At 47.7% G+C, this 26,734-nt stretch overlaps 2 protein-coding genes across 3 annotated transcripts in view; both read right to left on the reverse strand.

Annotated features, from left to right (window-relative positions):
- The window catches only part of COX16 (cytochrome c oxidase assembly factor COX16), a 54,865-nt gene extending 50,285 nt beyond the window's left edge, over window positions 1–4,580 (reverse strand). Inside the window, exon 1 of the mRNA XM_048853181.2 lies at window positions 4,323–4,580. Within this exon, the coding sequence (XP_048709138.2) occupies window positions 4,323–4,565 (243 nt within the window). The 5' untranslated portion in view covers window positions 4,566–4,580. The remainder of the gene's footprint in view (window positions 1–4,322) is intronic.
- Window positions 4,581–13,333: 8,753 nt separating this feature from the next.
- The window catches only part of LOC125638026 (deubiquitinase DESI2), an 80,398-nt gene continuing 66,997 nt past the window's right edge, over window positions 13,334–26,734 (reverse strand). For both annotated transcript variants that reach the window (XM_048853179.2, XM_048853180.2), the window contains one exon: window positions 13,334–20,844. In XM_048853179.2, coding sequence (XP_048709136.2) covers window positions 20,602–20,844 — 243 coding nt within the window. In that variant the 3' untranslated portion in view covers window positions 13,334–20,601. The remainder of the gene's footprint in view (window positions 20,845–26,734) is intronic.

Genomic DNA, 26,734 nt, shown 5'->3' on the forward strand with positions numbered 1-26,734 from the left:
AAAATGCAACCTTGTACCAAAAGCACACGTGCTAAGTAAGGTGAATAGTCTTCCCTTTGTTCTCTAAAATTTATCTTTTTAAATGCTACTCTCCCTTTTTTCCCCTCCTGCACCTGCAAGTGTTTCTATGCTCCCCCTATCATCTCCATCCCAAAGGCTAGCGTGGATTGGAAGGCAAAAAAAAACCAAAACCCCACACTCGCGATGAAATTTACTCAGAGATCATGCAGTCCTCCTGCACTGAAAGAGCTCAGCAGAATGTGTGGAGGCAAACAATGGCAGAGACCAGAAAAGCGTTAAATGAACGCAATGAGAGGAGGAAGGAACATGATGAGAGGAGGGAGGATGCAATGCTGAGTCTAATGGGGGAGCAAAGCGATATGCTCAGGAATCTGGTGGAGCTGCAGAAAAGGCAAAAGGAGCATAGACCTCCACGGCAGCCCCTGTATAACCTCCTGCCCTCCTCCCCAAGTTCCATATCCTCCTCATCCAGATGCCCAAGAAGGCTACGGGCACCCAGCCACTCCACCCCAGAGGACCGCCCAAGCAACAGAAGGCTGGCATTCAATAAGTTTTGAACTGTAGTGTGGCCTTGTCCTTCCCTCCTCCCCTCATCCACTACCCCACCCAGTGCTTCCCTCCTCACCCACCCCTCCCGGGCTCCCTTGAGAGTTTTCCCCCTATTTGTGTGATGAATTAATAAAGAATGCATGATTTTGAAACAATAACGACTTTATTGCCTCTGAAAGCAATGATCGAAGGGTGGAGGTAGGTTGGCTTACAGGGAAGTAGAGTCAACCAAGGGGGCAGGTTTTCGTCACGGAGAAAAACAGAGCTGTTATACCATAGCCTGGCCAGTCATAAAACTGGCTTTCAAAGCTTCTCTGATGCGCAGGGCGCCCAGCTGTGCTCTTCTAATCGCCCTGGTGTCTGGCTGTGCGTAATCGGCTGCCAGGCGATTTGCCTCAACCTCCCACCCTGCCATAAACGTCTCCCCCTTACTCTCTCAGATATTATGAAGCATACAGCAAGAAGCAATAACAATGGGAATATTGGTTTCACTGCGGGCTAACCTAGTCAGTAAACTGCACCAGCGAGCTTTTAAACGACCAAATACACATTCTACCACCATTCTGCACTTGCTCAGCCTATAGTTGAACTGCTCCTTACTACTGTCCAGGCTGCCTGTGTATGGCTTCATGAGCCATGGCATTAAGGGGTAGGCTGGGTTCCCAAGGATAACTATAGGCATTTCAACATCCCCAAAGGTAATTTTCTGGTGTGGGAAGTAAGTTCCTTCCTGCAGCTTTTGAAACAGACCAGAGTTCCTGAAGATGCAAGCATCATGCACCTTTCCCGGCCATCCCACGTTGATGTTGGTGAAACGTCCCTTGTGATCCACCAGTGCTTGCAACACCACTGAAAAGTACCCCTTGTGGTTTATGTACTGGCTGCCAAGGTGCTCCGGTCCCAAGATAGGGATATGGGTTCCGTCTATGGCCCCACCACAGTTAGGTAACCCCATTGCAGAAAGCCATCCACTATGACCTGCATGTTTCCCAGAGTCACTACCCTTGATAGCAGCAGCTCAGTGATTGTGTTGGCTACTTGCATCACAGCAGCCCCCACAGTAGATTTACCCACTCCAAACTGACTGATTCCCGTCTAACCAATAGCTGTCTGACGATGCAAGCTTCCAAAGGACTATCACCACTCGCTTCTCAACTGTGAGGGCTTCTCTCATCTTGGTATTCTCGTGCTTTAGGGCAGGGGAAAGCAAGTAAAAGTTCCATGAAAGTGCCCTTACAAATGCGAAAGTTTTGCAGCCACAGGGAATCATCGCAGACCTGCAACACTAAGCAGTCCCACCAGTCTGTGCTTGTTTCCCAAGCCCAGAATTGGCGTTCCAAGGCATGAACCTGCCCCATTACCACCATGATGTCCAAATTGCCAGGGCCCCTGCTTTGAGAAAAGTCTGTGTCCATGTCCCCATCACTATCGTGACCGCATACTGCGGGATAGCGCGCGAGGTGTTTGCAATGCTCACAACAGCAGCAGTGAGCTGAGCTAGCCACGGTTTTGTGGACCCACTCTGCTGACTTAATGTGCTTAGTGTGGACAAACACAACGATTTCTAAAAATCAACTTCTATAAGATCGACTTAATTTCATAGAGTAGACATACCCTCTGAGGGGTGGTAACTAGGTCTTTCATAAACCTAGCAGCGTCTATAGTGAGGGGTGGGCTGCCTATGTGCCTAACAGCCCTGAGCGATGCAGCTAGGTCAACCTATTTCTTGTAGAAAGAAAAGGAGTACTTGTGGCACCTTAGAGACTAACCAACTTATTTGAGCATGAGCTTTCGTGAGCTACAGCTCACTTCATCGGATGCATACCGTGGAAACTGCAGCAGACTTTATATATACACAGAGAATATGAAACAATACCTCCTCCCACCCCACTGTCCTGCTGGTAATAGCTTATCTAAAGTGATCATCAGGTTGGGCCATTTCCAGCACAAATCCAGGTTCTCTCACCCTCCACCCCCGCACACAAATTCACTCTCCTGCTGGTGATAGCCCATCCAAAGTGACAACTCTTTACACAGTGTGCATGATAATCAAGTTGGGCCATTTCCTGCACAAATCCAGGTTCTCTCACCCCCTCACCCCCCTCCCAAAAACCACACACACAAACTCACTATCCTGCTGGTAATAGCTCATCCAAAGTGACCACTCTCCCTACAATGTGCATGATAATTAAGGTGGGCCATTTCCAGCACAAATCCAGGTTTTCTCACATCCCCCCCACCCCCATACACACACAAACTCATTCTCCTGCTGGTAATAGCTCATCCAAACTGACCACTCTCCAAGTTTAAATCCAAGTTAAACCAGAACATCTGGGGGGGGGGGTAGGAAAAAACAAGAGGAAATAGGCTACCTTGCATAATGACTTAGCCACTCCCAGTCTCTATTTAAGCCTAAATTAATAGTATCCAATTTGCAAATGAATTCCAATTCAGCAGTTTCTCGCTGGAGTCTGGATTTGAAGTTTTTTTGTTTTAAGATAGCGACCTTCATGTCTGTGATTGCGTGACCAGAAAGATTGAAGTGTTCTCCGACTGGTTTATGAATGTTATAATTCTTGACATCTGATTTGTGTCCATTTATTCTTTTACGTAGAGACTGTCCAGTCTGACCAATGTACATGGCAGAGGGGCATTGCTGGCACATGATGGCATATATCACATTGGTGGATGTGCAGGTGAACGAGCCTCTGATAGTGTGGCTGATGTTATTAGGCCCTGTGATGGTGTCCCCTGAATAGATATGTGGGCACAGTTGGCAACGGGCTTTGTTGCAAGGATAAGTTCCTGGGTTAGTGGTTCTGTTGTGTGGTATGTGGTTGTTGGTGAGTATTTGCTTCAGGTTGCGGGGCTGTCTGTAGGCAAGGACTGGCCTGTCTCCCAAGACTTGTGAGAGTGTTGGGTCATCCTTTAGGATAGGTTGTAGATCCTTAATAATGCGTTGGAGGGGTTTTAGTTGGACTAACTAACTAGTTTAGTTTAGTTTAGTCTAACACGGCTGTTACTCTGAAACCTATTTCGTGTAGGTGTAGGTAAGGTTGTAAATGAACGAACGAACACCAGCAACACCATCTTCTAAACGCCTGATTTAAACAAACCAAGTTTCCCACAGCGCAGTCTTTGAAGAGCGCGCTCTGACAGGCTTTTACAAAAAAGTCGGGGTTTGCCCACGCCGGTTAACGTCTCCCCGTGTCCGCTGGCCGAGCAGGAGCATGCCACGACCCAGCCCGCTCAGGCGCGGCCTGTCCGCTCTCAGCAGCGGGAGCCGGCAGCTGCCGCGCGGCCCGGGGAAGCAGGGCCCCGCCAGCAGCGACCCGGCTCCGCACCGAGCACTGGCAAGCGGACAAGGGGACCCCAGCGCTCCCCGCCACCGGTCTGCTCGCAGCAGGGCTCGGCGTGAAACGGCCTCGGGCGGAGGTGAGGTGCCCGAAGACCGCGCCCCCTGAGCGGGGCACCAGTCGGGAGCGAGGCCCCGAGCGCGGCAACGTCGCCCTCAGCCAGGCTCCCCCACGCCCGAGACCGGAGCGGCGGGGCCGGGAACCGAACCAGTAACGCCCCCACCCAGACGCGGCCTGGGCCGGCTCCTCAGAACCGGCGGGCGGAACCTCCCAACAGTGGGGTCGCGGGCGGCCTCGCGCACAGCGCGTCCCCGCGCCTGCGCCCCCCGGCTCGCCTCAGCACGCAGTGCCGGCCGGCCCGGGACAGCGCCACGGGCCCCACCCCCCGCTACTCACCATCATGGGGACCCCGTACCGCAACGTCTTATTCTTCGCGAGGGGTCGCAGCCTCTCCAAGCCCCGCCGCAGGCTCCGCGCCGCCGCCTCCTGCATCAGGCCCCGCCTCCACCAGCACTTCTGGAGGCGCGGTCCTCTCCAAAACCAGCCCCCCGCGGACACCGCGCCCTGAGCAACTTGGTTCCGCCCCGCTACAGGGAGGGGCCACGCACAGCGCAGGCGCAGCCACAGCATGACCTGCATCCGGCCCTCAGCACCCGTTGCGGAGCAGCCCTGCTCGGAGAGGAGGCGGCGGGGGGGGGGGCGGTGTAACATTAAACTGCTTCCGGTCTAATTTGCGGCAGGTAGCAGGCTCTGCAGGGAGGTTCCCCTTGTTGCAGCGAGCAACTTCGGCCGGCCCCGCCGCTCTCCAGGGGTGGGCGGAGGTGGCAGGTGAAAGGGGGGATTGTGGAGCATGAACTTTAATGTGTCCATGTAGACAAGCCCTTATTCAGCAAAGGGGAGGGAGTAAGGGTAATTGAAGTGGGGGGAAGACTATTAATTCCTTTCATTTAAAATGCTCAAGTTGGTTCGCCCTGTCACCTACACGACTTGGAGGCCTCAGCCCTGGGGAGGCACATACCTCCGATAGCAAAGGAGCAGTATTACCCCAGTATCAGAGTTGGCATGACATGAACAGTAATAGTGCACATAACACCTGAGTCACCGTTATAGTCTATGACCTCACTGCTAACAAGGTGTGTTTTTAACTGTGGGGTAGCTAGCACCCATTAGCTATTCCATTAAAAACAATGGGGAGACAAGGCACTTTAGTTTCACCACAGGGTAAACTAGGTGAGGTCAACATTATGCCCCTGCCCAACCAATGCAAAGGAGTAACAGAATAATTCATGTAAAAATGTCTTTGATTTTGGCAAAAAGTAAATGTCAGAATGAAGAACATCACTGAAATGTATCAGAACAAAACAGGCAGCAAACATAAAAGATTATAAAATTAAATCTGCAATTAGAAATTTAAACAATTCAGTAGAAAAATTGACATGTATGTATGCAGCAAATGAAATAACAGAAGAATAGCGTGTGTTTCAGTGTCTGCAGGATTTCTTACAGAAATAAGAATTTTTAATACATTTTAAATTAAAAAGTGTGTGTGTGGGAGGGGAACCATATGTTACTGGAAGTCCAAAATGGCACTGAATGTTATAGGGGGATTCTCAAAACCATCTAGGTCCTTTTGTCCATCAGAGAGAATTTGGGAACCAAGTTCTACACACAAGTGATGATATGAAAAAGCATTAGGGTATAGCATAGAGAAGCAAAATAACAGTGACAAAGGCGATCCCCATTGGCGGATCAAAAGAAACTGAAGAAGTTTTGACATCAACTCAGGAAATCAGTCAGCCTTGGTATGCATATGAGCCTGAAGAATAAACTTGTGTCATAAAATGAAAAAAAAATAGAATGTAAAAATGTAAATTACAAAAGCTTTCCACGTGTACCGCTTTCCCCCATCCACAAGATGGGTGCATAGCTGGTTGGAAAACCATTCCCAGAGAGTAGTTATCAGTGGTTCACAGTCAAGTTGAAAGGGCATAACAAGGGGGTCCCACAGGGATCGGTTCTGGGTCCAGTTCTATTCAATATCGTCAATGATTTAGATAATGGAATCAAGAGTACATTTACAAAATTTGCAGATAATACCAACCTAGGAGGGGTTGTAAGTGCTTTGGAGGATAGGATTAAAATTCAAAATGATGTGGACAAACTGGAGAAATGGTCTGAAATAAATAGGGTGAAATTCAATAAGGACAAATGCAAAGTACTCCACTTAGAAAAGAACAATCAGTTGCACACATCCAAATGGGAAATGACTGCCTAGGAAGGATTACTGTGGAAAGGGATCTGGTAGTCATTGTGGATCACAAGCTAAATATCAGTCAACATATCACTGTTGCAAAAAGAGCAAATATTCTGGGATGTACTAGCAGGAGACACAAGAAGTAATTCTTCTGCTCTATTCTGCATTGATTAGGCCTCAACTGGAGTATTGTGTCCAGTTCTGGGTGCCACATTTCAGGAAAGATGTGGACAAATTGGAGAAAGTCCAGAGAAGAGTAACAATTAAAGGTCTGATGATGCATCCGATGAAGTGAGCTGTAGCTCACGAAAGTTTATGGTCAAATAAATTTGTTAGTCTCTAAGGTGCCACAAGTACTCCTTTTCTTTTTGTGGATACAGACTAACATGGCTGCTACTCTGAAACTTGTAATTAAAGGTCTAGAAAACATGACCTATGAGAAAAGATTGAAAAAATTGGGTTTGTTTAGTCAGGAGAAGAGAAGACCAAGGGGAGACATGATAGCAGTTTTAAAGTACATAAACGTTTGTTACAAGGAGGAGGGAGGAAAATTGTTCTCCTTAACATCTGAGGATAGGACAAGAAGCAATGGGCTTAAATTGCAGCAAGGGCAGTTTAGGTTGGACCTTAGGAAAACTTTCTAACTGTCAGGGTGGTTAAGCACTGGAATAAATTGCCTAGAGAGGTTGTGGAATCTCCACTATTGGAGGTTGTTAAGAGCAGGTTAGACAATCACTTGTCAGGGATGGTCTAGATAATACTTAGTCTTCCATGAGTGCAGGGAACTGAACTAGATGACCTCTCACTGTCCCTTCCAGTCCTATGATGATCTTTAATTGAAGATTATGTCATGTGATGAAACCTCCAGGAATATGGCCAACCAAAATGGGCAACCCTACCTGTGATGGGGGCTCCACTCACCACACTGGTGCCTCCTGATGGCTGTCTCGGGGATTAGTACTGCAAGTCAGTACATCTTCTCCCAATGGTGTCTCGCGTGCCATCATGTCTGCTCTCAAACCTACATCACTCCAAGGACCTCAGCATCCTCTTTATGAAAGCCCTCCAGCCATGTCACAATCTGTGCTCCCCACCTTCTGGAGGCCCTGCAGTCAACTATCCAGCCACTTCCCCAGCGGCAAGTGAGATGGACCCAGGCCTGCCCACTACTCTGGCTCCCAACCCAGGGACTCTATAGATGGCAGTAACATACTGCACCCTCTTCAACTCCTCAATACATTTTCCTGGGCCACTTCCTTGTGGTCCCAGCACCTTCTTCACCCTCACATCAGGATACCAGTCCTAGCAACCAGCCAAGAGCTCCCTCTACTCCCCGTTCCTGCCCAGCATAGCTCTGTCCAGGGCACTAGCTTCTCTCTATCTGCAAGACACCTAGTCCTCCCTCCTTAAGCTCCAGGGAGAAACTAGCCTTGCATTGCCTGTGTCTCTTTTTCATATGGGCCTGCTGGGCCCTGATTGGCTGCTTCTCACAGCCCCTCTCTTATTGGCTACTTCCTGTGCAGGCTCTTTAGGGCTCTACAAAACCATTGCATGCCAGGGTGGGGCAGACACCCCATCACGCTACCCATCCCTGATTTTGCACCTCTTCTTCCCTACTTCTAACTGCTTGACCCTCCTGTGTATCCAGGTTTTCCCTACACACAGATTCTGCCCATTTCTCGCTTCTGATTTGCTTCCCGTGAACAGCATGGAGCACACTGTCTTCCCAACTGAGGATGCTACAGCAGATATTTGCATGATCAGTAACAGCAAATCAGCAAATTGTTATGCTGGGGAGCAGACTGTGGAGCAGGGCCCCCTGCAGGCCCAGTTCAGTCACATTAGTGGAAATGCCCTGATGGAGAAGCTGGGTGCACAGAGGATGAACTTCAGCAAACTTCCGAGGGTGCGTGAAGCTGCCCCATTGTCTCTTGGGTTCATGCTGCACCTTCACCAGCACAGGAGCAGGCTCCCCTGTGAATCATTACAGACCTAACTTCCCAGCAACTCCAGTGATGGGATTCACTCATAACAACTACAAAAGAACGTGGTGCTGTCCTGCATCCAGCTCCAGCATAGGGTCATGCAGAGCTTTGAGTGTTTTGTTTGCTTTCCTTCTAACTTTATTACCATCTTGGGAGCCAAGGAACATTTCTCCTCTGCTCTGTACCATGCTAATTGCACTGATGGTGTTCAAGAAGATACTAACATATTAAAGGGGCATTAGCATGTTAAAAATATTTTAAAACAGCCCTTACCTTTGTTACAGGTATCGCCCTATTACAACTAAATAGAGTTTGTAAATTCTGCTTTGCTTTTCAATACTGATGCTATTTTGTTGACGTGTTTTCATTTCAGTTAATGGATATGCGTGATTCCAATAGCTTTTTATGTACACAGTCTGAAAAGCCTGTGTGCCTCAAGCTAGCAAAGAATTCACTGTCTTACCTCCACGACTCTAGGCCTCCTAGACCCTATCACTGCTCTCTAGGATGGGCACTCAGGTAGCTCAGGGTGGGAGCCATGAGGGAATGTATTCTTGGATAACACCACTACATCTGAACATTTCATGTAGCTTAGGACTCACAAGAGTGGATGTGCCTGGTTCACTCCACTGCAATGGAGTATTTCAGTAGCTAAATTTGGGATCTTAGGAACAGAGCAAATTAGACTGTTTATTGTACTAGTATACTTCCTGTTTCTCCACAAGATGGCATCAAACATCAGTGCAGTCTATTCACATCTGAACATAAGAATGGACATACTGGGTCAGCCCAATGGCCCACCTAACCCAAAAGCCTGTCTTCCAACAGTGGCCAGTACCAGATGCTTCAAACAGAAAGAACAGAACAGGGCAATTATCGAGTGATCCATCCCCTGGCATACAGTCCCAGTTTCTGGCAGGCAAAGGTTTAGGTACACCGTGAGCATGGTGTTGCATCCCTGACATCTTGGTTAATAGCCATTGGTGGACCTATCCTCCAGTAGCTAAATTTGGGACTTTAGGAACTGGGCAAATTAACCTGTTGATTGTACTAGTATACTTCCTGTTTCACCACTAGATGGTGTCAAACATTAGTGCCGTTGCTTCACATTGTCTCCTCAGAAAGCTGCAGAAAGTTTCTGCCAGCTGTGGCAAGGGGGTACCAGAGAGTAAATAAGTCCCTGTCCACACAAATCTTTAATTAAGTTTGTACCCACTTACTGGCATGGTCAGCTTTTAAATGTGGGTTGTATCTGGACACCAGGGGGTTAAATCTCAGTGGTTGTAACAGCTAACAATGTGTCTCCGCACCCCTGTCTGGTCTGGCACAGGGGTGCCTTTCTGTAACCAAATCAGCACAATTGGTTGTTTGGGGCTTTTTGTTTGTTTGTTTTGCAATGCAGATAAGACCCCCCCCTCCCCCAACTGTACAACAGGATTGGCCAGTCCTCCTTCCTCCCAGCTCTCTGTGCTGGTGGATTCATTGTCCCATGAATCACACTTTGATTCAGACTGTAAATCACACCAAACTGGGCCAACAGAGGACTGAGCCGCCCTGATAAAGCTAGAAGAGGGTGACACGATGGGATTAGGAGGTGCTGTAGTGCAGGAGGAAGGCGGTGCACTGGCAGAGCTGCGAGGGAGAACAGGACTGGAATAGCAGAGGGCATTCCAGGTCAGGATTGATGTGCATTAGGAGACCCAGGGAGGAGAAACATGTACAGCACCTGCCTGCACTATTTATACCTGAAATCAACACTATTTGGCCATCATTTGATGTTCAAAACAGCGCTGTCTTCAACCAGATAAGGACAAGTTACAGGTGTGTTGTCAATTGGCCAAACATTGCTTTAAACTGTGCATGTGCAGCCCCAGCTGGCTTTCATAGGCGGATCATTCTTGCCTCTGAGGGCAGAATTTCTCCCATAATGTTTAACTGTCTATTAAAGCTCATTGACTAATGCAGTCCTCAGGCTTCAGCTGCCACCAGAGTTTTTCATTTTTGCCACGTGAATCAGCACAGCCATGAGTAATAAAACAACAGGTATGTAACTTTCTGTAGGCTCTACAAAAACAAAGCTGTTATCATGGCACGAGTGTGCAGTTTAGTTTAGATTAAGAACCACAATGAATTTCTATGAGTACCACTTGTGTGCTGCCACACAGCACCAGGCAGTTGGTGTACAATGTCTCAGGTGCTGCCATCCATGGAGTTGTATCACCATAAGGTGTTGGCAAAATCTCAGCATTGCCCAAGAACATGATTGTGTTGTGCATTCTACCGCAGCAAAGGGGTTCAGTATACACCAATGGATTTGAAAAAGGACAGAGTGGGAGTTTGTAATTAGTAATCAAATGAGACCTGCACAGCCTGAACATCTGGACAGCATCACAGCAAACCTAGATCACTGGTTCCCTGAATCATATAATGAATTAATTACAAATAATTACTAAGTGCTTCAAACACAGGGCCAGCTCTAGCCACACGTGGCAGACATGAGCACAGTTGGCAAGAAGAAGGGAGGGACGGTAAAATGGCATAGGGAAGAAGCTGCTGAAGGGGAGAGGCTGCCACCAGGAGGTGCAAGCAGAGAAGCTGCTGCATGGGGGGGCACTGAAGGGATGAGGTGCGCTCAAAAGGAACAGCTGTCTTTGAAGTTCTACATCAGGTCATGGCAGCGAGGGACATGATGCGTCAACCCCCACTGAAACTTAAAAATCTACTAAGCTGCTAATCTAAATTTCAAGCAGATAGTTCAAGGAATTTAATGTCCCATATGAAGGGTCCCTGACAGCCTGGAGACCTGACTAAATACAGAGTGAAGAAGGGAGTACTATTGAGTGGAATCCTAGCAGGAAGAGATGGACAGATCTATTGTAATCACTGAGACCACCCCCCAGGCTTGGAGTCAAGACTCTGGAATTCTATTCCCACTTGTGTGACCTCAGGCCACTGACTTAGGCCAACATTTTCAAACGTAGAGCTATCTAAAGTCAGGCATCTCAGTCCATGTTTAGGCTCCTAACTAATTGGCCTGATTTTCAGAGGTGTTGAGGACTTTCAATTCTCCTGGCAGTCTGTCACTGTTTATACTAGTAGTATTTTTACAGCAACATAGGTGAGAATGGTGCTTTCTAGACAGATAAAAGTCACATTCCCCTGCCCCAAGCAGGTGACAAGCTATGGGTTGCAGGATTAAGCCCTCATGGCCCAGCCCTATTCCTAAGGAACTCGTGGTGCAGTTCCCAATGACTGCTAAGGTTCATGACTTAGATTGTTAATGCCACAGGGCAAAGATTTTTGACCAAATTCAACACTGTTAAAGGAGCACATGGGAGCAGCTATGCCAGAACTGAATTTGGCCCACTAAGTACCATACACATCAATGGTACTATACAAATAATAGTTGTAAGAAGGATCCCGATTCATTGAGGCAACATGAAACTGTAGAAACAGTTCTGCACTTCAGTGTTGATTCCCCTTTTATTAGGGCCCTGTTTGCTCTTCCATGTTAGACAGGCCAGAAGCATAAACAAACTATGCATGATGATCAAATATATAATGAAAAACAAACTGTAGCACATCTGGTGAAGATGCTCTATGCTGAAGGGAGAGAGCTCTCCCATGGGCATAATAAAACCACCTCCACAAGAGGCAGTAGCTATGTCAGTGGGAGCAGCTCTCCCATTGACACAGCACTGTCCACACTGGCGCTTCTGTCAGTGTAACTTATGTTGCTCAGGAGGGTGGTTTATTCACACTTCGAGTGACATAAATTATATGAACATACATGGTAGTGTGTACAACCCCTTAATGGTGTTTCCATTCAGTGACCAAATCCTCCAAGAAACCAATCCATCTAATGAGATGATTGAACTGATCTGAAGGGTACAAACACTAAAGGTGAGGGAGAAGAAGAATTGTTTAAGGGGATATTAAGGGGAATAACTAGATGTGATGGGATGAAATTAAGAAAAGGAAAAAACTTAGGCTAAATACCAAAAAAACCTACCTGACAATGAGACAGATGGAATCGTGTCCTATGGGAAATGATGGAAGTCATATAGCTTGGGTCTTTTAAATCAGACAAAGCCCTGGAAAGTATACTGTAGGGAACAATGCTGCCCTAAGCTGGATTGCCTATGAGGTATTTCCATCTCTAGTATCAGTAATGCTGTTCTTTTTTAGCAGGCTAAAATCTTGAAAATTAAAAAGGTCATCAAGTCACTTACCATAAATGCCACATGTACGCCACTTCTCAACTGCAGAAGATGTAGGGCTGCTTAGCTTGGACTGACATCTTCACAAATGCTATTGCTTCTTGAAGTTATCAGCTATGCAAGAGAAATACAGGCCTGATTTTCAAAGGTCTTGAATGCTTACAACTCCAACCAAAAGTATTGGGGAGGGGTGGGGGTGAGGAAGGGGAGCACCTCTGCAACCCGGCCCTCTGTGGTGCTGGGACTGGCACTTTTCACTGTGTTGTCCCAATGCAGTGGTACAAAATTCACGGAATTAACTGACAAAGACTAAAAGCAGAGCTATTGTTTTCTATGATCTTTAAGCATTTCAGAGCTGGGGGTCCCCAAATCCTAGATCAGGAGAGGGAAGTAGTCAAATGACAGGGGCCTTCTGAAAGAAATGTCTCCCCAAATCGGGAGAGCTGGCATTATTGAAATATAGTTTCTGAGAGCAGATTCTGTTTATTGCTAACCTCTCTCTCTCATTCCAGCATTAATATAACCATGCCTGAACTCTTATCACCTCATCTTTGCAAGGCCCTCTATAAGAAGAATCACTCTCGGATGTTAGTCCCAAGGTTCCAAGATGGCTCCTCTCAGTTTCCTTTTAAAGGGACACTGTCAAGTATTTTTGGCCACAAGGTTTTGTAATTAAGTGAAAAAAGAGGTGGGGAGCAACAAAACATTATGAATAAAAATATTTTCCAAATGTACACAAACATATATATTTTTTCCAGTGGAAAATGTTTGTATTTGAAACTTCCCGGACAGTGTTAGGAGCCCAAACAACAGCACTGAGCAGTGCAGGAGAAATAGGAAGTAAAAGTGACTACAACCAGAAAGTGAAATCAACCAGTCTAATTTCACACTCTGAAGGGTAAGCAAAGTGCCCAAAATAAACGAACTGAATCAGTGGGGACCAATACATTAGATTTTAAAAACTCCATTTTAATCATTAAAATGTGGTTAATTACACAGGTAACAATATTGTTATTATACTTTTTATTTCCACAGTGTCGCTTTCTTTATTCTGGTCACCGTTGGTCAGGTAGCTTGGCCAGGGTAGGGAGGTAAGCAGCAGTCTTGAGGACTAGAACACATTCTGAGCTATGAATTAGCCACAGTGATGGTTTGATTCTCTTCCAGCTTCTTGTCCCCGTTGCAATTTTTTAAAATCTTTTGATAGTGCTGACAGCTTGCACCAAAGGAGTGTCCTGCAACCTCAAGAATGTCTCCTCTCCCCAAAGGCTTGAATGGAGGAAGAATGCAGCTTGCCTGGATTAAAATAAACCTAGTTATGTATGCTGTTTAGTAAAACATTTAGCCCTTGTCTACACTAGGAGTTGAGGTTGAATTTAGCAGCGTTATATCGATTTAACCCTGCACCCGTCCACACGACGAAGCCCTTTTTTTCGACTTAAAGAGCTCTTAAAATCGATTTCCTTACTCCACCCGCGACAAGGGGATTAGCGCTGAAATCGGCCTTGCTGGTTCGAATTTGGGGTACTGTGGACGCAATTAGACAGTATTGGCCTCCGTGAGCTATCCCAGAGTGCTCCATTGTGACCGCTCTGGACAGCACTCAACTCAGATGCACTGGCCAGGTAGACAGAAGAAGGCCCGCGAACTTTTGAATTTCAATTTCCTATTTGGCCAGCATGGCAAGCTGCAGGTGACCATGCAGAGCTCATCAGCAGAGATGACCATGATGGAGTCCCAGAATCGCAAAAGAGCTCCAGCATGGACCGAACGGGAGGTACGGGATCTGATCGCTGTATAGGGAGAGGAATCCGTGCTGTCAGAACTCCGTTCCAGTTTTCAACATGCCAAAACATCTCCCAGGGCATGAAGGACAGAGGCCATAATAGGGACCCGAAGCAGTGCCGTGTGAAACTTAAGTAGCTGAGGCAAGCTTACCAGAAAACCAGAGAGGCGAACGGCCGCTCCGGATCAGAGCCCAAAACATGCCGCTTCTATGATGAGCTGCATGCCATTTTAGGGGGGTCAGCCACCACTACCCCAGCCATATTGTCTGACTCCTTCAATGGAGATGGAGGCAACACGGAAGCAGGTTTTGGGGACGTGGAAGATGATGATGATGAGGTTGTAGATAGCTCACAGCAAGCAAGCGGAGAAACCGGTTTTCCCGACAGCCAGGAACTGTTTCTTACCCTGCACCTGGAGCCAGTACCCCCCGAACCCACCCAAGGCTGCCTCCTGGACCCGCCAGGTGGAGAAGGGACCTCTGGTGAGTGTACCTTTTAAAATACTATACATGGTTTAAAAGCAAGCATGTTTAATGATTAATTTGCCCTGGCATTCGCGGCTCTCCTGGATGTACTCTCAAAACCTTTGCAAAGAGTTTCTGGGGAGGGCAGCCTTATTCCATCCACCGTGGTAGGACACTTTACCACTCCAGGCCAGTAGCACATACTTGGGAATCATTGTAGAACAAAGCATTGCAGTGTAGGTTTGCTGGCGTTCAAACAACATCCATTCTTTATCTCTCTGTGTTGTCCTCAGGAGAGTGATATCATTCATAGTCACCTGGTTGAAATAGGGTGCATTTCTGCTGGGCTGTTTGCCTGTGGCTGAACAGAAATGTTCCCCGCTGTTAGCCACGGGGAGATGGGTGGGAGGAGGGGCTAGCCACGTGGTGGGGGGAGGCAAAATGTGACCTTGGAACGAAAGCACATGTGCTGTGTATGTAATGTTAACAGCAAGGTTTACCCTGAAAGAGTGTACCCATTGTTATATAAAATGTGTCTTTTTAAATACCACTGTCCCTTTTTTTTTTCTCCATCAGCTGCATGTGTTTCAAGGATCACAGGATCGTCTCCTTCCCAGAGGCTAGCAAAGATCAAAAGGCGAAAAAAAATGCACTCGCGATGAAATGTTCTCTGAGCTCATGCTGTCCTCCCACACTGACCGAGCACAGACGAATGCGTGGAGGCAAATAATGTCAGAGTGCAGGAAAGCACAAAATGACCGGGAGGAGAGGTGGAGGGCTGAAGCTAAAAGGTGGCGGCAGCGTGATGAGAGGAGGCAGGATTCAATGCTGAGGCTGCTGGAGGATCAAACTAATATGCTCCAGCATATGGTTGAGCTGCAGGAAAGGCAGCTGGAGCACAGACTGCCGCTACAGGCCCTGTGTAACCAACTGCCCTCCTCCCCAAGTTCCATAGCCTCCTCACCCAGACGCCCAAGAATGCGGTGCGGGGGCCTCCGGCCACCCAGCCACTCCACCCCAGAAGATTGCCCAAGCAACAGAAGGCTGGCATTCAATAAGTTTTAAAGTTTTAAACTTTTAAAGTGCTGTGTGGCCTTGTCCTTCCCTCCTCCACCACCCCGCCTGGTGCTTCTCTCCACCACCCCTCCTGGGCTACCTTGGTAGTTATCCCCCTATTTGTGTGATGAATTAATAAAGAACGCATGAATGTGAAGCAACAATGACTTTATTGCCCCTGCAAGCGGTGATTGAAGGGAGGACGGGAGGGTGGTTAGCTTACAGGGAAGTAGAGTGAACCAAGGGGCGGGGGGTTTCATCAAGGAGAAACCAACAGAACTTTCACACCGTAGCCTGGCCAGTCATGAAACTGGTTTTCAAGGCTTCTCTGATGCGCACAGCACCCTCCTGTGCTCTTCTAATTGCCCTGGTGTCTGGCTGTGCGTAACCAGCAGCCAAGCGATTTGCCTCAACCTCTCACCCCGCCATAAACATCTCCCCTTTACTCTCACAGATATTGTGGAGCACACAGCAAGCAGTAATAACAGTGGGAATACTGGTTTCGCTGAGGTCTAACTGAGTCAGTAAACTGCGCCAGCGCATTTTTAAACGTCCAAATGCACATTCTACCACCATTCTGCACTTGCTCAGCCTGTAGTTGAACAGCTCCTGACTACTGTCCAGGCTGCTTGCGTATGGCTTCATGAGCCATGGCATTAAGGGGTAGGCTGGGTTCCCAAGGATAACTATAGATATTTTTCAACATTCCCAATGGTTATTTTCTGGTCTGGGAATAAAGTCCCCTCCTGCAGCTTTTGAAACAGACCAGAGTTCCTGAAGATGCGAGCGTCATATACCTTTCCCGGCCATCCCACGTTGATGTTGGTGAAACGTCCCTTGTGATCCACCAGTGCTTGCAGCACTATTGAAAAGTACCCCTTGCGGTTTATGTACTCGCCGGCTTGGTGCTCCGGTGCCAAGATAGGGATATGGGTTCCGTCTATAGCCCCACCACAGTTAGGGAATCCCATTGCAGCAAAGCCATCCACTATGACCTACACATTTCCCAGGGTCGTTACCCTTGATATCAGCAGATCTTTGATTGCGTTGGCTACTTGCATCACAGCAGCCCCCACAGTAGATTTGCCCACTCCAAATTGATTCCCAACTGACCGGTAGCTGTCTGGCGTTGCAAGCTTCCACAGGGTTATTGCCACTCGCTTCTCAACTGTGAGGGCTGCTCTCATCTCGGTATTCTTGCGCCTCAGGGCAGGGGAAAGCAAGTCACAAAGTTCCATGAAAGTGCCCTTACGCAAGCAAAAGTTTCGCAGCCACTGGGAATCGTCCCAGACCTGCAACACTATGCGGTCCCACCAGTCTGTGCTCGTTTCCCAAGCCCAGAATTGGCGTTCCACCGCATGAACCTGCCCCATTAGCACCTTGATGCCCACATTGCCAGGGCCCGTGCTCTGAGAGAAGTCTGTGTCCATGTCCTCATCACTCTTTGTCACCGCGCTGATGTTGCCTCCTCACCCGGTTTCACTTTGCCAGGTTCTGGTGCTGCATATATTGCTGGATAATGCGTGTGGTGTTTAATGTGCTCCTAATTGCCAAAGTGATCTGAGCGGTTTCCATGCTTGCCGTGGTATGGCGTCTGCACAGAAAAAAGGCGCGGAACAATTGTCTGCCGTTGCCCTGATGGAGGGAGGGGCGACTGACGACATGGCTTACAGGGTTGGCTTACAGGGAACTAAAATCAACAAAGGGGGTGGCTTTGCGAGAAACTGAATGGCCCCTTCAAGGATAGAACTCAAAACCTCAAGGATAGAACTCAAAACTGGGTTTAGCAGGCTGTTGATTTCACGGAGGGAGGGAGGAGAAAATGAATACAAAACAAATCTGGTCTATTTCTTGTTTTGAGCCACTTCATCTATCTTTATACATCTTGCTGGCAGCAGACTGTGCAGTACGACCGCTAGCCATTGTCATCTCCTGGGTGCTCGGCAGAAGATGGTGCAGTATGACTACTGGCCATCAACTTCTGCTGGCTGCTGATTAAAAGACAGTGCACTGCCAGTAGGACTCAATCACCATGAGATGAAACTTAAAAGGGAAATGACCCGGCTGAGACACTCCCATATTTGCCCAGGCGCCCCTGACCTCAGCGAGGTCGGTTAAAAGAGCATCCAGGACTACGTCGACGATGGCTACCAGTCATACTGCACTGTCTGCTGCCAAAAGGCAACAAACTGCTGCTGTGTAGCAAGGCAGTACCAGGTCTGCCAGCACCCAGGAGACATACGGTGATGGTTAGCTGAGCGGGCTCCATTCTTGCCGTGGTATGGCATCTGCACAGGTAACTCAAGAAAAAAGGCACAAAACGATTCTCTGCCCTTGCTTTCATGGAAGGAGGGAGGGAAGGGGGGCCTGACGATATGTACCCAGAATCACCCGCGACAATGTTTTAGCCCCATCGGGCACTGGGATTTCTAGCCAGAATTCAAATGGGCGGCGGAGACTGCGGGATAGCTACCCACAGTGCAACGCTCCGGAAGTCGATGGTTGCCTCGGTACTGTGGACACACTCCGCCGACTACATGCACTTAGAGCATTTGTGTGGGGACACACACAATCGACTGTATAAAACCGCTTTCTACAAAACCGACTTCTATACATTCAGCCTAATTTCGTAGTGTAAACATACCCTTAGACAAAGCAGTTCCCTTAGGAAAGGTATGTCACCGATGCCCTGATTCCACCTGGGACTTCCAATGTGACACTTCATATGAGATCAGATGCAAGACAGCAGGTTGGGGTGATGGATGGATGGCAGTCAATCAGGGACTATTTGCTATTACCTCTTAATATGACTGCAATGTTCCCTCGCCAAATGAAAGCTCCGGGAGACCTCCACTCAGTTCCTTCCAGTCACTGCACATACCTGCAGTCATAATGCTGTTTTTTGGCAGAGATCCTGGGAACTTCAGAAAAATGGAGATTGCATGACTGGTTTAGGCAGTGACACGAGTCACTGCAGGACAACTGAGTGCGCAGTACTGTATTGTGTAATGTTGTGTCTGGGCAGCAGCTCTGGCAACTTCAGAATAATGGAGAATATGATGCTGATCGTAGTAAATCACCGCGGAACAAACCAGGGTAATAGAGAATGTGATGCTGGCTCTATGCAACTATACCGGGAACCCAGGATAATAGAGTGCTGGATACACACACACGTAACAAACTGAGACCACGTATGTACAGACACCAGGCATATCAGTGGGGATCAAACCCAGGACTTTCAATACCAGGCCCACAATTTCTGTAAACTTGAGCTAATGGAGTAGCTTGCTTGGCTGCTTGTAATTAGCAGTCTGTTATTCTCACTGTTGCTGGAGACAGGATTATTCACTCTAAGAGCCTGATTTTCAGAGGCACTGAGCACCGATAGCTCCTCCTGCCTTCAGCTGGAGCGCAGCGCTTCCAAGAATCAGGCCCTAAATCAATACATTACACATGCATCCTCAGGCTCTTTTGTCTTCCTCTTCTGCATAGCTGCATGGTGGGGGAAGAGGGACCTAGATTTTCCCTTCCCATGCTGGTGTAGTCACTGAACATAATTCCTGGCTAGGTGACTGAATAATGGAATTGGCATACCTGCTCCCTTCTCCACCTGCCCCCCAGCATAGAAACCATCATCATGGGCATAATATATCTATGAACCAATGCTGGGGTGGTTGGTCAACCAGCCTTGCCCCTGTTCTATTGCAAATGACTGAAATAAAGAGAGTGTTATGTAACAAAAGATGCCATGGGGATGTACAGGGGGCAGCAACCTCTGCTTCCTGACAGGATTCCAAGCTGCCCTCTCCATCCCAAAACAGCCTCTGAGGCAGGGGAACAAATGTCAATTCTTCTGGTTTATTCTCTGTCTAGATAGTTTTCGCCTTCCTGGCTTGGCTTTAAATGTAGACTGGGTAGATGGCTGCCAAGGGACCCATATGTTTGGTTCTGTGAAGAAAGACTGCAGGAAATAGCAGTCTGCCCAAGGGATTCCCTCTCACCATCCTCTCACTCCAGAAGTCCCTCCACAAAACACAGGTTGCCAGAGGCAGCAGGCTAGCCAGCCAGAAGACAGATTTAACACCCCACTGAAAAGGAAGGGAAATAGTAAACCAGGGATGTGAAACTGGTGACTTGGGTTGGGAAACTAAGAGAACCAATCCATCAAAGGCCACCTTTGCATCTACTTAGTAGTTACCCCCAAGCAGTAACCCCCGCCCCCTGTTGTAACCAAATAAAAACCACCATTATACATTTGTTTTCTAGGTAATTGTGGTATTGTTGTGGGGGGGGGGGCAGTCCTCTAATCTCTTAAATTCTAACACAGAAAACTGGTGCTCAAACAACAGCAATACCTTTCACTTGTCCTTCGAATGATTTAGAAACCTGGTAATTACAAAAAAGAGGATAGGTAGGAGCTTGTTGCTGGTCTTAGAGATGAGAAAGTCAAACTGAGGTTCTGCTTCCTTCATTTGGAATGTCCAGGAGGTATGCTGTAGGTGGGGGGCAGCCTTGACAGAACTGGAGAGTAGAGAGAGGGGGAGATAAAAGAATAAAAACAGTTCCAGCCAAGGAACTTCCCGGTATGGTTCCCCTCTAGTCCCATGCTCTCGTGCCCAGAAAGTCAACAGTTCTCTGTGAATCAAGGAGCACAGAGGGCCTTGAGAGGAGAATCCAGGTTAGCCACCACACTTGTCAGCACAATGCTATAGTTCAGCATCATTTTGCCAAGCAACAGTAGTGACAACCCTTCGAGAAGGATCAAGAGCTCGTCTTCTCATTAAAGGGGGTTTCCCTCAATGTTCGTGGGCGAAGAAAAGAGGGAGAAAGAAAGCTGCTGTAAGAGACGAAATGAGAAAGAAATAGAAGAAACCCAGAGAGCGAGAGAAGGGAGCATGTTGGGCACAGCTTAGACCCGGGTATGCCTACAGGTTCGCGAGGTGCCTGAGGCTGAGGGAGCGGCAGAAGTGGATGGGGACTCCTCATCTGTCGTGTCTCCCTGCTCTTCCTTGTGGAGGCCGAGGTTGATGTGGGTCTGCAGGGCTGCTGGGGTCAGCCACTCCCTGGGGAGGCAACTTTGGAGGAAAGGGATGCACGAGCTGAAGTAGGCTAGGCGATTCACCCAACGGGGGATCTCCTTCCCACACAGGATCTGCAGAGCAAACAGAAAAGGAACATTGTTACCAGCACCAAGGCATGTGTATCAGGAGACTGCTATAACCACCACCTCCTCCTCCTCCCCCCCAGTCAGTCAATGGTCTGGATTCCTCAGTGCTCAGAAGATTCCTGTTTGATTACAAAAAGAAAAGGAGTACTTGTGGCACCTTAGAGACTAACCAATTTATTTGAGCATGAGCTTTCGTGACCTACAGCTCACTTCATCGGATGCATACCGTGGAAACTGCAGCAGACTTTATATACACACAGAGAATATGAAACAATACCTCCTCCCACCCCACTGTCCTGCTGGTGGAGGAGGTATTGTTTCATATTCTCTGTGTGTATATAAAGTCTGCTGCAGTTTCCACGGTATGCATCCAATGAAGTGAGCTGTAGCTCACGAAAGCTCATGCTCAAATAAATTGGTTAGTCTCTAAGGTGCCACAAGTACTCCTTTTCTTTTTGCGAATACAGACTAACACGGCTGTTACTCTGAAACCTGTTTGATTACAGGGGCTATCTTTTGAGGTCACAGCCAGCTATAAACTCAAACAATGTAAGCTTCTTCTTTGGGTGCCAAAGGCAAACTCCCAAGTGACTGGCCAGCCCAACCTGTCCCTCAATCAGCAGGTTTGGGGAAGGTGGGGAAAACTACTCCTGTCTGCTCTATCCCCTCTGTCCGCTCTCTCCTTATTCGGGGCTCATAGATCAGAAAGCCAGTCCTGCGGGTAGCTCTCAGAACACAGTTGATACCATTTTCACTCTGTAATGCCAAAAGATTTGGACTGACATTGCCCTGAGCTTCATTAAGCTGACAGTTGGCCGTAACCAGGTGAATGGATGATTGTGAGGAACTATTCTGTCTGCTCCCCACTTTCTGTAACATTGATGCAGTCAGGTTGATTAATTTACAAAGTAGATATATGCCATAGCACCTTGAAGTCCTTTTCTTATTGTAACTCTTAGCTCCTCCATTCTTCCTTAAAATAAACTACTGAAATAGTAAAAAAACCACCAAGAACAAATCCCAGTGTCTTGTGGGTCCTACACATACCACATGCATGGCATTGTTTTGTGTATGCTCTCATGTGTACTGCCATGTTTTGTTTTGCTTTGCTAATAACCACGCAAAATCTGGCATGATGGCATGGGATGGCTCAGGGGATTGTTTTTGTGACACAGACCCTTTCTCCCCTAGGACATGAGTCCAAATACATTTTTACTGAATAACAGTAGCATGTGGAAGTACTTTAAAGTTTAGAGATAAGTGTGTGGAACCCAGGGCACTGGTACTAAGCATCCGAGAAGTGAATACATGTCCCTTGAGTAGTTCTTTTGCTTCCAAAATTACTTGTAAACACCCAAATTATGTAGGAATCAGTAATGTTCTACATTTTCATTTTGGGGACAAATTCCTACATCAGTGACTTCCTCATGGAGTCACCACTCCCCCCAAATTTCTAAACACCACTGCCAGATCTTCTCATGGACCATATCCCTACATCATGGATTTAAGAATAGTTAACAGGAAAGGATCTATAGTCCAGACTGATCCACAAGTCACGGTTTGAGAACCACTGAATAAGATTTTGTCAGCAGGTCACTTTAGTTCCATCCAGGATCTTAAGAAAATTCATTTTTTAAATTATATTATATAAATTTAGCCCAACGCTCACCTTTGAAAAGCAAATATTTTACCCATCTATCTCCTTGAACCCTGACCAGTACCTCCAAACCTAGTACCCTTGCCTCCATTTTTGGTTGCATGCCCCTCAATCCCTTTTCCAGCCCCAGTAGCTCTGGTAACATACTGCCTCCTTGGAAAATGAATATATAAAATAAGGGGCCTTTTTTTTAAGTGTGCATTTAATTCTGGGGAAAGGTGCTGGATCAAAGCTAAGAAGGAATCACAAAAATACCATTAGAACAATTAACACAGTCGTGGAGCTTTTGGAGAATTAGTGCTAGAAAAAGAGAAGCAGAAGGAAGGAGTGGTTGGAGCAGCTGTTTTGTTTGATTCCTTTCACTGAGCAGCTCAAAGAAAACTGTGGCAATTGCTCCTGCCGTTCCCTGAGTGGAAATGATGCTGAGGGCTTTTGCTTTTATTAGCTTTTTCACAGGGCAAATCAATCAAGCCAGGAGGAACTGTAAAACGTACTTAAGGACACGTGGTCATCAGGCCATCACTCACCAAGTAGGGCAATTTATGGAGCTTGAGGGCAATGATGAAGCCTAAGATCACGTCTACACTAGGAGTGCTACAGTGGTACAGCTACAGCAGCTCTGTAGTGTAGATGTGACAGGAGGGTGTCACGGGGCAATCCAGAGAGAGACCTTTCAGGCTTTAATCACAAACCAAAACCACTCTAGGTCTCCTTTGCCACCACCATATTGTACTGTGTTTTTCCAGCAGGCTACAGCCTGCAGTGTTATTTACATACATTTACAGTCCAGAGCCAGCTTCCCCACTTTCTTCTAGGGCAGGGACCAGTACTAGCAGCAGTCAGTCTTGCCTATCTCTGCCTCCTTCAGCTCTGTCCTCTTCCCCAGCACTGCCTTCCTGTCTGCTTATCTTATCCCAGGAGCTGGGGTTGCTTCCCCCTCAATCAGACCCTCAGCTGTAGTTCTCCTCAGTGAAGTGGCACCCTCAGTCAACTACCCGCCTTCCAGTAAGGTCCCCATTAATATATACAGTACTGGTGGGGAGTGGAGTGACAGGGTGCTAAGTTAGCTCCTGACTCAGCACACCCTGTTACCAAGGGGTTTTCCATAGCCGTAGGTAATCCACCTTGTCGAGTGATGGTCGCTAGGGCAGCGGAAGAATCCTTCCATCAACCTAGCCTTGTCTACATCAGGGGCTAGGCAGGTATAACTACACTGCTCAGGGATGTGACATTTTCACACCCTGAGTGCTGTAGCTATGTCAACCTAGCTTTTAAGTGTAGACCAGGCCTGAGTAGTTCCCCTTCTGTCAGAGACACGCCAGTCTGGGTCTTCACAACCACCAAAGCCATCTTGTTACTATTCCACAGTGGAATAGGAATCTCAACAAGCTAGCAAAGGGAACTTTGGGAAATCCGAACAGTGGTACAGCCTTTTCCTTAGGTCTGAGCTGCCTGCTTTGCAATGTATTGTGGCTGGAGTAGTAATACTTACCAGTCCAGAGGTAATAGAGAAAATGAGATTAGACCAACTGAACTTAATTAAAGCTGTACAAGGAAAATGAAGAGGGAGAATTCCAATAGTATCTGAATCCCTGGAAACTCTGCCTATTGTAGCTCCCTAGGCAGAATAATCAGTTAGAAACATTACATCAGGAGAACAACTCAACTACCCTGATGGCCAGACACGGTTTCCAGCAGTGTAACCCTTTCCTGGGTGTCACACATGCCAGACAATGCGGAATACTTTTTTCTCCCCCAAGAAGGGCATTCCCTTCTGTGGAGGGCTGTGTGCAAGTCCTTTGAGACACAACAGGTAAACTGTCCTGTATCAGAAACACTAGTCTTGATTTTTCTAGGTCAAAATAAACACACATCATGCTTTCAAAAGGTACCGACTGGCTGCCCTAGGAAACTTAAAAGATCTGTAGTGAATCCTCATCTGGATTCCTGTCAGGCTTTACAGAGTCCCTGGGAGCAGAAGTACTGAAAAGTGGATGGAATAAGGAATGCTGCCTTCTTCCAGTTTGTCTGAGGCAGGGTCGGCTCTAGGCACTAGCAAACCAAGCATGTGCTTGAGGCGGAACTTTTCAAGGGGTGGCACTCTGGCCCTTTTTTTGTGTGCGCGCGCGCTTGGGGTGGCAAAAAACCTAGAGCCGGCCCTGGTCTGAGGCTTTGAGAAGGCAGTTGAGGCTCCTAGCTGATTCTGCTAATTGGGACAGGGAGCCTTGTTGCACTAAACAAGCCCTTTAAGTTGACTGTAGAGATGCTTATCCCCCCTCATAAAATGAAGACAGGGAGCTACGAGGGCTGGACTAGGCTGCATCAAACTGAACTCTGAAGAGGTAGCATGGGGATTCTTAGGCATCCATCTGAGAGAGAATACAGCTTGAGTAACACTAAGGTACCTCTCAAATGTGGCTCAATTTAAGGAACATTACATGAAGGCCTTGTCTACACTACCAAGTTGTGTCACCAAAACTGCCATTCGTCAACCCAAACAGTGAATGCGTACACACTGGGGGGCAACTTTTGTCGAGGACAATGTCTGGTTTTGGCAAAAAAAAAAATACATCCACCCTCACAAGAGATTTATGTCTTTTTCCTCTACATTTTTTTCGACAAAGTGCAAGTGTAGACACCACACTTCATTTCATTGCTTAATTGGCCTCCAGGAGGTGTCCCACAATGCCCATCCTGACTGCTCTGATCAGCAGTTTGAACTCCACTGCCCTGCAGCCAGGTAAACAATCATCCGTCCCTCCCTCATAGAAGCCCCGGGAATTTTTGAAATTTCATTTCCTGTTGGCTCAGCATGGAGAGGCCTCATTGCATCTTCCCAGGTGACCATGGCAGGTTATAGCAGCAAACGCTCTCCTGCTTGGACCACAGCAGAGCTGTTGGATCTGCTCAGGATATGGGGAGAGGAGGCTGTACAGTCCCATCTGCGCTTGAGCCGTAGGAATTGGGATATCTACGGGCAGATTTATCGAGGCTTATGTGAAAAGGGCTATGATCAGGACATGCTGCAGTGCAGAGCGAAGATTAAGCAGCTGATGCAAGCGTACCATAAGGTGAGGGAGGCAACCCGTCGCTCCGCTGCTTCACCTAAGACCTGCAGGTTCTATAAGGAGCTGGATGCTATCCTCGGTGGTGACCCCACCTCCATCACCAAGAGCCCCGTGGATACTTTGGAGGACACAAAAATGGCGGAAAGAGGACCTAACCCAGAGGAAGAAGTTATTGATGAGGAGGTGGAGTTAGATGAGGATGTGCAGCTCCCAGCAGGGTCGCCCAGTGAGGCAGGCAGCCAGGAACTGTTCTCCACTACAGAGGTACCTAGCCAGTCTCAGCAGTTGCTCTCAGCAGTGAGCCAGAAGCTGGAGATGAGACTTCTGGTAAGTGGCTGTGGCTTGCGTAGTGCACAGGTGGGCTCAGGGCAAAGAAATGTGGGAGGCTGTCTGGGTTTCTGTGAGCTGGATATTTCCCTGTGTAGCTAATCAATATGGTGGAACAGGGTGTTGATGCATGCTGAGATCTCACGGGAATCCTCCAGAGAGATCTCGAAGAAAGTTTCCTGGAGGTACTAGGTAATCCTCTGCTTAAAGTTCCCTGGCAAAGCAGCTTTGTTCCTTCCCTCATTGTAGGGAACTTTCCCATGCCATATGGAAATCACTTGTGCGGAGACCAAAGCGGCACATAGGCGAGCAGCATAGGGAGCAGGGCGCAAGCCACAAGCATGGAGTGGATGTACCCTCGTTTCCCAGCTTACCCTTAGCAGTGAGTTGTCTGCTAGAATTATCCCCACCTGTGGAAAAGTATGGGAGAATTTTAGAATTTGTTCCCTAGAATGCTGCACCATGACCCTTGCAAAGGAGTGTGTGCTCTTTTCTCCATGTGGAGCGCCCCTTCTTCCCCCCGCCAACACTGACCATGCTTTGGGTGTTCGCAGAGATGTGTACCTGGCTAGAGTCAGTGAGAAAGTGACAGCAATGCTGCAAAAAGTGTATTAATTGAAATGTTTCAATGCTGTGTGTAAATATAACAATCTCGCTTCTGTGCATTGTCCCCTGTGCTTTACCAGATGTGGCCTTCAGGAACACCCCACGCACCCCTGCCGAGCGTCTCCACCAGATAAGATAGTGCCCAAGAGGCAGCAAAGATGACATGTTCTGGGACATCCTGCAGTGCTCCAATTCAGAAAAAAGGGAATGAAAGGAG

The sequence above is a fragment of the Caretta caretta genome, chromosome 6 (genome assembly GCF_965140235.1).
Source record: "Caretta caretta isolate rCarCar2 chromosome 6, rCarCar1.hap1, whole genome shotgun sequence".
NCBI lineage: Eukaryota > Metazoa > Chordata > Testudines > Cheloniidae > Caretta > Caretta caretta.